This window comes from Ischnura elegans (assembly GCF_921293095.1).
Source record: "Ischnura elegans chromosome 13 unlocalized genomic scaffold, ioIscEleg1.1 SUPER_13_unloc_3, whole genome shotgun sequence".
NCBI lineage: Eukaryota > Metazoa > Arthropoda > Insecta > Odonata > Coenagrionidae > Ischnura > Ischnura elegans.
This window is the reverse complement of record NW_025791659.1, coordinates 5,671,931-5,684,513: the sequence shown is the minus strand read 5'-3', so window position 1 is coordinate 5,684,513 and position 12,583 is coordinate 5,671,931. Positions and strand designations below refer to the sequence as shown.

The 12,583-nt window shown below is 39.1% G+C and overlaps 1 protein-coding gene across 3 annotated transcripts in view; it reads left to right on the top strand.

The window, feature by feature from the left end:
* The window catches only part of LOC124172924 (zinc finger protein 2 homolog), a 31,627-nt gene extending 25,466 nt beyond the window's left edge, over positions 1 to 6,161 (top strand). Inside the window, exons 8-10 of one of the 3 annotated variants that reach the window (XM_046552440.1) lie at positions 666 to 851; positions 4,185 to 4,435; positions 5,511 to 6,161. In XM_046552440.1, coding sequence (XP_046408396.1) covers positions 666 to 851; positions 4,185 to 4,434 — 436 coding nt within the window. In that variant the 3' untranslated portion in view covers position 4,435; positions 5,511 to 6,161. The remainder of the gene's footprint in view (positions 1 to 665; positions 852 to 4,184; positions 4,436 to 5,510) is intronic. The other 2 variants (XM_046552439.1, XM_046552438.1) reach the window with 2 other exon arrangements.
* The last annotated feature ends 6,422 nt before the right edge of the window (positions 6,162 to 12,583 follow it).

Here is a 12,583-nt window from a genome sequence, read left to right as displayed (position 1 = left end):
TCGAAAATGAACTGTTCAAAGGTGAAACACGTGGTCAAAACCAGTGGTTCCCAAAGTGGGCCCTACCGCCCCGTTGCTATTGTCTTTGGGGGCGCCGGAGGGTCCTGACAATGTGACAAATGCGAAGGTTCCGTAGCCTTCCTTTTGTCTTCGTTTTCAAGCTTCGCTTCTAAAGTTTACTTTGTTTCCCGCATATGGAAGTAATTTAAACCACGTGTTTCTTTACCTTCTAAAGTAAGAGCTGTTGAAAAATATTTCCAAGCCTTTCTTGCACAAGGGAAACGTTTGAAGGGGTTTAGTTTCATTTGGTCTATCGTTGGTACAACTTCACGACACAGCGAACTTAATTATTTATTAGTCATTCAATTAATCATTGTTTTTAATTTAATTTTGTACATTGTTCCTCATTTGGTTAATTAGTATATTATTCTGATTATTATTTCAAAGATACCGATTAGGGGGGCGTTGAGTAAAGGTTTTTGGATCATAGGTGGCGGTGGCTCGAAAAAGTTTGGGAAACACGTGATCTAATCGATTCAATCGCGGTCAGATCGCCAACACGAATGCCGTGAAAATACGCCATCGACAAAGCCAGAGCAAGGTGCGTGTTTCCCCTTGTCGGTGGCGACAATGTCACGGTCTTTCTCTCCTTGTCGCTTCCTCAGGTTTTGCAAGGTGTGCGTGATGCCGTTCCAAAACCGGACGTCCTTGAGAGCTCACATGGAACAGATGCACAACAAGTTAACTCACAACTGCCACAGGTGCTCCAAGACATTCGTGAAATACCAGCAGTACCGCAAACACAGCGAGATGCACCAGAAGAGAGAGGAAATGCCCTACGTCTGTCCAAGGTAATGATAGTCCATACAGTAAGCTGTCGTTATCACGAAGTTCACGGTACCGAAAAACCGGAGGTTCGCAATAACGTTGTTCGTATTAACTTGAGTCTGCTATATACAGTTAAGGACCTCAAATACGGTAATGATAGTCCATACAATAGGCTCTCGTTATTACGAAGTTCACTTTGAACCTACAAACAAACGTCACAGTACACGATGACTTGCAAAATATATTAAATTGCAAGTAATCGTGTAGTTATATTAAATTAAATTATATCGTATAAAAATTGCATTATACATAATGGGGTGTTTTCCTATTTTTTTAACGCCTAAATCTAAAGATCATTACTCCTGGAGTACGTATTTCACGCTTTTAAATTTTTAAATGACAATATCCTTTTTTCACAATTTACTTAAAAAGTGAAAAATTTCAAGGGCGCGAAGATGCGACGGCTAAGTATGAATGCTGGGAAAAGCCCGTGTGACGACAGGCTGCCGCTGTGTGAGGCCACCTTGGTGTGAGGCTATGAGCGCCGATACGATGTAGGATGCTAGCAGGTAGCAGAGTACCCTGCTAGCAGGTAGCGCTTGGCTTAAATAAAGATTATTATTCCCCTATCAAACGAAGGAAACTTTCCGACCAGTTTTAATAGGTGATTATTAAGACATGTTTCCCTGAGCTCTGTGCCTCATGCATGCATTGGTAATCTCAGACGATGTAAAAATCCTATCTACTCCTATAGAAACTAGGCCCCTGTGACGTCACATGGAGTGGCATCGCATGGGCGCCTATCTGGCCCTTTTCAAATGAGGATATAAATTGACCATTGCCATTCGTCTAAACCGGTACATATTTCTAAAACCAAATTATTGGTATATAATTAATACATTAATGGTGGGTAACGAATCGCAATCAATGCCTTTCGTCATACTTGATGAAGGCAACTACCCCATTATGAATGCATGAAATATATTACAACCTCCTAGGTTTTTACTTCTCCTCTTTCTAGTAGTTATACCCTGTTCATTTTATCTCTGCGGGTGAGCTGGTGTGGCCAAAGCAAGTGGGGATGAGAGTTTCTCGACATGTGACTTTGCCTTTGCCAATCAGCAATCAGCAGGCGTGGCCTCAGTGAGTCCCTCTCAGACCTCCGCCGAGTGAACATCGTGAATCTGCTCGTGCAGCAGTGTTGCCAAACCTCACGCGTTCACCTTGTATGTGACTAAGTATGCCTTCCACCAACGGTGCCTCATTCAGGGCGGTAGCTGACAATTTCATGCACTTCTATGAAAGGATTATCCCCAACGCCTTCCAAATGAGTATGTATGTCGTCTCGGAGTCGGTGCCAAAATACCTGAGGCCCAGTGGCGCCGACTCCACGGGACCTGAGGGGGCCCGAGCCCCCCCCAAAAATTCGTTACAGAAGTGAGGAAAAAATGTGTCAGGCTTGTTGATTTTCCCCGGAGTGTCCAGATATCGAGATTCGAGTGATCGGGGTTCTAATGTTGATCATATAACTCTTCTAAGATGCTTAAAAAATTTAAAATTCACTACTTATAAAATTTACCGGGCAAGGTCCCCGGTTTGGGCCCCTCAATATTTTTTGTAAGTCGGATCCCCTGCTGAGGCCACCTATGACTATGACCTCACACGTTTCCAGTGACGAAGTAGGGCGGCTACGTACATTTGGCAACGTTGCGTTCGCTCCTCCTCCCCCATCAGCGAAGCCATCCGAGAGTGTCCGGGCTCTCACGAAAGATCACCCGCAAACATAAAGGGAATAAAAAGAAGAACACAATGGTAATTTCCACACTTTCAATGTCACAACTCAGCAACCGACCATGGTTTCAACACGTAAGTGTCATTTTCACGGTGAAAAATCCAGTACCGTAGAACGGGGTGAAAAGAAACATTGGGGTGAATAGAAACGAAACTTCTTTTTTTATGTATAATCTATTTCCTACATAACTATGGGTAAATAGCGGCAACTATTATTTTTTTTAGATGTGTACACTTTTGGCTGAAAGTGAAATAATGGTTTGTTTGGCTGGCAGCACTGGTTCCTGTTTGTTTGTCATGTTGAATTTTACCACTTGATTCTTGTTTTTTTTTATCCACTTTGACCTTTCCATGTAAGTCAGAATAGGTAGTGTTCTTAAAAGTAAATAGCCGTAAAAAACATAGTTTAATTATTCATATAAAAGATTCAGGCTTATTTTAAGCTTTAACTTTAACAATATTATTTCAAAAATTATTCATATTTTTTAGGCCAGGTTTTCAGAATTTATGGGGTGAATAGAAACAAATCATTTTTAGTGTTTTATTCACCCCGTAAGAAAAATTTTTCAAAGATGACCGGTCTGACCTCACAATTTATTTATCATAATTTAATCTAGTTAAATACGGTAATTGTCTACCTATTCAATTTGTTTACTTACAGTTGTGTAACTTCTTTTGTTTATGTACTGAATTAAATTATCATGTTGAGAAATAAATTTGTATTTATCCATTACAAATTAAAAATACCATATTCAACTGTTTCCATTTACCCCCGATTCGTTTCAATAGAAAAAAACATGAAATTGAAGTAACTTTTCTATTCACCCCCATTTGCGGGGTGAATAGAAACACCATGTTTTAATTTTTTTCTTTAAAATAAAATATAATTTAAAAAATTAAATACTATAAACAAATAGGTCTAACAGTGACCTGTGTTTGTGCAAAAAATTGTTTATATGGAACCACTACAAATATGAAAAATTTCAAACCAAAGTTGAAAATTGTTTCTATTCACCCCGTTTTACCGTTACTCTCTCGGTATATACGCCCAGGCCAAGGTAGGAGGTGGGGGCATATGGAATTAGGTGTGGAGGAGTGGGAGGGGAAAACGGTTTTGGTGAACAAGAGAGTGAAGGAAGAAAACATACATCGAGTGGATCGGAGTGAAGGTCAGGGTTTTGACGTCATGGGGATGCATTTTAACAAAAGGAGAGTCATTACAAAATAAAACATCATTACAAAGTCCATCCGGGCTATTGGCAATTTCGAATTTTTCCATAAAATCTAGTTTAAGCCCTTTGTCGATACAATGTAAAATATGTACGTCGAAATTGCTCAAATGGTTACTGAGGTTACAGTTACATGATTAGCGAAACATTGTATATAAAACTTCTTCTATGTTCCTTCACTCCGTCTTTGAACCTTCCTCCAGTCTGACCAACATAACAAATTCCACAATCGTCACATTTTAATTTATATAAAGGGAATAGAGTATAGGAGTGACATTTTGATGTGGGTGAAAGTGTTTATGTATCTTTAATCACCTCTTCCCTCCGCGATTGCAGGTGTGGCGCTGATTTCCACTCCGTGAATCGCATCCGTGAGCACATGGAGACCCGGCACAGTTATTCCACGGTCATCGTCTGCGAAGTCTGCCGCTCCGCCTTCCCCAAGTCTGGCATGGACCGACACGATTGTCAGCTGTTCCGCAACCTCTTCCCATGCCCCCTCTGCAAGCAAAGGTTCCGTCACCGGGGCAGCGTCAAGGCACACGTAATGAGATGCAAGGTTACGAGCCAGGCGGGGAAACAATGAGGTGAACAACACAACGCAATAATAACAATTTTTTATATTTTTTTTAAATAATAATAATATTTGACAAGTTAAATGACAAGTATAAGAACAGGTATACAAAATAAACATTCTTGTATTTTTATCACTTATTTAGTTAACACAGACCATGCATAAATATCTCCTATTGAGAAAAAACATCAGGTACATATTCGCAGCATATCATAAATATTATATTTCGCTAGATAAAAGTATATATGTATATGCAAAATTCGGATTAACATGCATGGTAAAAATGATAGGGTCCCGCTAAGCCATACAAGGCTAGTCAGCAGGTGCCACTTTTAACCTAAAGATTAAAAGTTTCGTCACCGGAACAACGTCAAGGCCCACGTAATGAGAAGCAAGGTCACGAGCCAAGTGGGGAAACAATGAGCTAAACGACGCAACAATGGTGACTCCTCAGGTTTGTATGTGGACAAAGGAGGTTGTCAGGCCCGTCGCTAGCTGATCTGGCGCCCGGGGCAAGCTGGGACCGTGCCCTCTCTCCCATAACATTGATACGTCTGCAATCTGGAGATTTGAAAATATAATTAAATACGGATGGATGGATCCAGGATTTTTTTCGGATCGGATCCTTGATTTTTTCGGAGCCGGATCTTTCGGATCGGATATTTTCGGATCCAAATGCATTCTCAAATTCCTATAACGCTGAGATTCCCCCGATGATTGTTCAATCTCTTGGGAAGAGTCGCACTATGTGCCAGTCGTATTTTGCCTTTTTTTAATTTCCACGGCTGAAATTCTCCTACGTAACCCCTGCGAGAGCTTTCGAAAACAAAACGGTTCATGAGTAGCACAAGAATCGCATGCGAAGGCGCATTCGAAGAGAGAATCGGAACTGTTTCCACCCTTATTTGCATTCTTATATTGCCAGTTATACTCATTTGAGGAGTAATTTGGCCTTAATTTTTTCAGTATAAATTTATGGTTTGTTTTTTTACGCTACTCTCTGGCGTCATCTATTGTAGCATGTGTTACTCATACCAATAAAGACTATTATTATTTGTTCTACATACACTCTTTCTCTTCATTCGTAGGACTTTACATTTAGAACCAACCAGTACAGCTGCCCACTGCCAAGATATCGTGAGGTGTGCATCTGGTGCTGCTTGAATTTTAAAGGAATTGAAATTCATCTGAAGCTCAAAGACTTCGCTATAGACTGTCCCTCATTCGAGAAAATTGTGGAAAGTTTTGTATTGAACAAATTGTGGTGCTTGGATTGTTTATGTGTTTCTGACTGCTTCATGTCACTTTTGAGGTTTGCATTTTTATAATTCTTATTTCAAAACATATTTATAATACCAGGGAATATTTGAAAAGTATGGTCTCCTATATTTTTTAATAAATTATAAAATCTATTTATTCTCAACCATCTCCATTCTACTCAACAATGTTTGGAGACCAATATTGAAGGCCATTATACACAACAAAAATGGCGGGAAAAATCACAACACGCCTGAACCAATCAGGTAACACCTAACCTCGGATGGAGTGTATACATACTGGAAAATTTTCGAAGAACCTCAATTAATTACTCGTCTATGAGTCTTTCCTATGTCTTTCTTGTAGAATAGTCATTCAATGCAATGTATTAAAAGGTATATATAATGTTATGTCTATAAAAAAGATGATGATGAAATTAAAAAGAAAAGAAAACAAAAATACAAAAAAAAAATGATAAAATATGGAAAACAAAAAGAAAAAATCATAAAAGAAAACAAAAATATATAAATTTAATTCAAAGAAATGAATAACAAAAAAAGAGAAAATAAAAGACAAAAAAAATCAAAAGAAAATAATATTAAAAAAATAAAAAAATAAAACAAAAAATATAATAAAAATTAATAAACTCATTATAAAAAGAGAGTAAAGTAACTCCACACTCATCATCCAAATTTAAAGGTAAATACCCCCAATTACCAAGGTAAAGAAAACCTGCTATTAAAAGGTTTAATTATGTATCATTGTATTCATTTAATTTCAATATGTAAATGTCAAATTCCACACTAGTTATAAGCTTCTGCTCACACAAACAAAACACTACCCACACAACATAGACAATTGCGCAAAAAAATTGTAATCTCCTGTAATCTGGCTGGTTAGGGTGAAGGAATTCACCGGTACAGCGGGACAGCGCCTCCGGCGCGTTAATTAATGAATGTGAAGAACGTTGTTCTGAAGATCCCCTGAGGATGATCAGCAAGTCGCGGATCGAAACGTCGGGAGACATGGACGACATCAACCGGTGGAAAACCAGAGAAACATTTCTGCAACCGATACGCCGGGAAAACATAAGATTATACATTCTCAATTCTATATTTCCACCAACAAATTCTTCTCGCCTGAGGGACCATTTCTTACGATTCTCCCACCAAGTTCTGTCGACACGTAACTGTCTGCGAACAATACCCACACAGTAACGAACCTCTCAGAGACGTCTCACTATGGTCTCGAATGACTCGAATATCACGCATGTCTCACAGATGTCTCGGAGATGTAATCGTGAGATATTCAGGAATTTAAAAAAGCGTATTCAAACGCTATCAATGCCTCCCATGTATATTTTTCGGTGAAAATCTGCAGTTTTGATTATTATACACACGACATTTGATATGGGTTTCTTATATTCAAAAGGTGATCCATCACAAAATGTGTCGCTAAAAATGATCGAGATAAGTAGTTCACAACTGTTTAATTTAAATTTAATTATTTTTTTGCCTAAATTTTTAAGCATACCATAGTACAAAGTCTATTGAGACATCTCAGAGACTTATGTGAGACGTCTCAAGAGATGTCACATGGACCATTTTTTTTGGACATAGTGACATCTCAGAGAAGTCTCAGAGATGCCTCTGAAGCTCTCAGAATGTCTCTGAGACGTAACATGTGATATTCGAGACGTCTCAGAGACGCATCCGAGGCGTATTTCTGATATGTGGGTAGTAACTAAGATTATCTGTTATTTACAAGGAATGTGGAAATGGTCTTAACATAATAAATTTTTTATCAGCTTACTGGTCGTGTATTGAACTTACGTGTTTTAGTACAAGTGTTACGAGATTAATGAGCAATTTTTCATCAGGTGATTAACGTGCTATTATAATTGACTGAAACAATTAATATTTGAGCTTATAACCAAACGAGAGCTTTGAACGAGTCTCAACAATTGCCAAATACATTACAGTGAGTCCTCGTTTAACATCACTTACCGTTCCTGAAAAATGTGACGATAAACGAAATGACGTTAATCGAAGCATAATATCCTATAAGGAACAATGTAAAAAGTGAATATCGGTTCCTAGACCTCTCAATTCCTACGTGAAAAAAATTTTGGCGTATCATATCGGAGGCATTTTTTACGATGGGAATGCCAAGCTATGGCATAAATACGAGTTCCTGTCTTCATCGACGACAATATCAGCAGTGACGTAAATCCTTCTCCATTTTTGTATCTTCTCGCATTTGCTTTTCGGCTTCGCTATGGTGGTCGCCCGGGCGAGCATCGCCTGGGCATCATCATCGCTGAAACATCGTCGCAGTTACAGAAACCAAAAATATAGTGAATATAGTGAACACGCCGAAAAAAGTGACGACAAAAACTCCGAGTTCTACACGGAAAAATTCCTTGAAATCAATTTTTAGGTTCCGAAAACCATTATGTCTAGTATAACCTTGCGCACCTACCTAAGATTTCATTTTGCAGAAAATTTACTAAAACCGTAATTGCAATTAACAATAAACACACCACTTTACACTTTGCTTAGACTGACGGTATTACCGCCCACAAAACGAACAACCTGCAACGCCCGCCGCTTCGCGTTTTTTTCTAGCGCGAAATTTAAAAGCCTTGACGTTATCGCGAAGCGAAGGTGCGATAAACAAATGACGGTCTCAAAATTTTCGTGACGTTATCGCGAAATGACGTTAAACGGGGTGACGTAGAACGAGGACTCACTGTATATATTTTTTAACATTCCTTATCGTCTGCTTTCTCGGTAGTCTCTTTAATGCCATTTTAAATATCAATATGACTTTGTTAACATAAAACTACAAAGTATTACTTAAAAATGCAATATACGAGGGCGTATTGAAAAGTAATGTCTCCAATTTTGAAGTGAAAACTTCTTTTGCGGCGTTAAGCACTTTTAAGGGATGGGATAAAAGCATAGAATTCACGTGAGCGTCACCGACCCGACACCGCGATCGCTACAGCGAGATATACATTTCCCTCTTAAAATTCGTTTCTTGCTATCACATCCTCGGTAGTATAGTGGTCAGTATCCCCGCCTGTCACGCGAGAGACCAGGGTTCGATTCCCCGGAGGATTTTTTTCAAAATCTCATGCGATTAAAAAAAATTACAATGAATATTTCAACTACGCAGGCTGACTAGGTATAGTAAATAAACTTTGTTAATATATAGACTGTTAAAGTCTTTTGGTTTTAAAAATATTAAAATTGAAAATATAAATATATAGTGTATATGGTATAAGTTCATTAAATATAAAGAGTTCGTGCATGAACGTGCAGAAGAGTGTACAAGCTATAAAAATATAGGTCAGTACAATTTAAGGCAGTTTATTTTATGTGCATAGTGAACAATTATAGGTTTAAAGCATATTAAATAAAAGAAATAAAAGCATATTATATTTTAATATAAAAATTATGTTACTTTCTATTCATACACATCGTATTTTTAATAATATATATTTAATAATAAACAGTTTGCTGAAAAAAATAATTTCAATTTTTGTTGAAAAATTAGTATTACTGCAGAAATTAGTTCTTTTATAATATTAAATCTATATAAAAAATAAATGGATAATAATTATTTCAGTTTTCACTTCTGTCGGCCAGTCCTACGATTGCCCCGGTTTTTTAAAAATAACTTAACTATTTATTCTCAGCTTTGCGTACATCATTGGAATGACTGATCATTTAGCTATTTTTCTACATTGTCCCCTTGATGATAAATAGGGTAGTTTCCTTCATCAAAGAAACCGAAAGGCATTGATTGCGATTTGTTACCCACCATTACTGTATTCATGATATACAAATTATTTCGTTTTAGAAATACCGGTTTAGACGAATGGCAAGGGTTAATTTTATCCTCATTTGAAAAAGGCCAGATTGGCGCCCATGCGATGCCACTCCTCGTGGCGTCACAGGGACCTAGTTTCTAGAGGAGAAGATAGGAGTTATACATCGTCTGAGATTACCAATGCATGCATGAGGCGCAGAGCTCAGGGAAACATGTCTTAATAATCACCTATTAAAACTGGCTAAGGTCGGAAAGTTTTCTTCGTTTAATAAGGTATTAATAAACCTTTTTTAGCCAAGCGCTACCAGCCAGCAAGGCACTCAGCTACCCTCTGGCAGCCTGCGTCGTATCAGCGCTAAGAGCCTCGATCAAGGTCACCTCACAAGACGGGAGGGGGAACCAGAAATACGTCACACGGAGAGATTTCCTTACCCGTCGCGTTTTCGCGCGCTTGAAATTTTTCACTTTTAATTTAATCGCGAAAAATAGATATCGTCATTTAAAAATCTAAAAGCGTGAAATAAATACCCCAGGAGTAATAATCTTTCGATTCAGGCTATAAAAAAATAATAGGAAACCACCCTATTGCTTTTTCCACCCTCGTAACCAGCTTTTAAAATGCCACTCCCGCCGCGTCGCTAAGCCGAATGACAGCTGCGTCTAGCACTTACTTTCCCGACTTGAATTTCTGTCCCCCAACGAGCTTTCCGAAGGTGGGAAAAACGTGGTAGTCGCTCGGGGCAACTCTACCGGATGTAAAGAGTGTCGTCGATGATGTCCCAACCGAATTCATTGAGCAGGGCTAACTTTGGATGGTACATGTGGAAGCATTTTTTCTTGTGTTCATCATGAGCTCCTTAAGGACACCTATTTGGGGACAACTTGTGTTAACCGAGGATCTGCGACACAATATTCTGCCCGTAGAAGTAGCCACAATCATCATCAACACTACGTGCCATGGACGTAATATTACGTCCTGCTAATCCTTCTGAGGATTGCCATGGACGTAATACTACGTCTTTCCATTTAATTGACTTTGTATGCGTGAAGCCGTAATATTTCCCCCGTGGTACTTCTCCAGTTCACTGCTTAGGGGTCCTGTAATTTCAAAAATCAACTGCTTGATGGAAGAAGAGTTCAATTTATGTCTTGAGGACGAATTAGTCTTCTGTATCCACCGGCATCCTCATCTTAGGCCACTTAGTATGAACATTCTTTGGGTCAATGGACCGTTCGTTGAGGGTGCATTGACCCTTTTTGTCATCCATGATTTATAATGCTTTGCTTGAAACAATGCTTTTTTATGATTTCCATGCTTTAAATAGTTCGAATTGAGCGTATTAAAAAAATTATTATGCATGCTATGGCGGTACATCATGTGTTGCAACTTTTTTATTTTTCAAAAACAGTAGGTTTTCATGCTTAAAAATTAGCAATAAATATTATTCAACTCATTCATAAAGAAGAGCAAAGTCCATTTTTATTGAAATGAACATGGATATAAATATATTTTCGGTGCTAATGTTTTAAAAAATGTACGAATATAGTAAAAAAAAGGCTGGATTTTTCAGTAGGGTTTCAAATTTAGCAGCCGGCACTCAAAGTGTTAAGGACACCTATCTGGGGACAACTTGTGGTAACCGAGGATCTCCGACACAATATTCTGCCCGTAGAAGTAGCCACACTCGTCATTAAGACCTTACTTTATCTCACGAAGGGTTATTCTTCGGTTATTGCGAAGCCATCTCGTCAATTCGATCCGGCGTTGATTCCGGCGAATTTCGGCCTCCCCGACCGTTGCTCATCTTAAGGCCGTATCACACATGCTGCGACCTGCGACTGCGATTGCGGCTGCGGCTGCGACTGCACCCCATCACACACTGCGGCCGACGCCACGGTCGCGCATGCGCACGTAGGAACGTTTCTGCTTGTGGCTTGTTTGGTTACGAAAGCCCAAAGAATGGATAGAGAGCAGCAATTGTTGAAATTGTTCCTAAAATATGTTAAAACGTACTTCAATTTCATTCACCTGTGTACTCGGGTCCAATATCAAATATGCTGTGCTTCCATCTTCACTTTAAAAATCCGAAATTATCTCAGCGTCATCTCACAACCATCTTGAACTTCCCTCGCTACGGTAACCAAAACAAACACGTCTGCCGCAAGCGCGCGAGGTTGAAATAGAGCCCTCTGATTGGCTGCGACTGCCTCGCTCTGATTGGTCGACGGGCCAGTCGCTGCCGCAGTTGCGGTCGCAGTCGCTAGTGTGATACGGCCTTTAGACGTTTTTCCTTCCATCATAAAACTCCCGGCACCGTTTTCGCACATATTTGATGCCAATATATTTCTCACCGGACACTTCCACAAGCTGGTGACAAATGTTTACCGGAGAAACCTTTTTTGTATTAAAAATAGAAAGACTGTGCGTAGTTCGTAACCCACATAGCAACGAACCTCTCAGAGACGTCTCACTAAGATCTCGAATGTCTCGAATATCGCAAATGTCTCAGAGATGTAATCGTGAGCCGTTCAGGAAATTAAAAAAAAACTTATTTAAACGCCATCAATGCCTTCCATATAATTTTTCGGTGCAATTGCGCAGTTTTGATTATTAAAATCACGACATTTAATATGGGTTTCTTATTTTCAAAAGGTGATCCATCACAAAATTCGTCGCTAAAAATGATCGAGATAAGTAAGCCATAACCGTATAATTTGCATTTAATTATTTTTTTCCTACATTTTTAAGCATACCAGAGTACAAACTCTTATGAGACATCTCAGAGACTTATCTGAGACGTCTCATGAGACATCTCATAGACAATTTTTTTGGACATAGTGACATCTCAGAGAAGTCTCAGAGATGCCTCTGAAGCTCTCAGAATGTCTCTGAGACGTAACATGCGATATTCGAGACGTCTCAGAGACGTATCCGAGACGTATTTCTGCTGTGTGGGAACTGGCGGGCGAGCTGAGAGTGTTCTCCATTTTAAATGACTGCTACTGTTTAGGAACCTATATGGCGGACACCTTGTTGTAGCCAAGGACCTCCGTCGCAATACTCTGC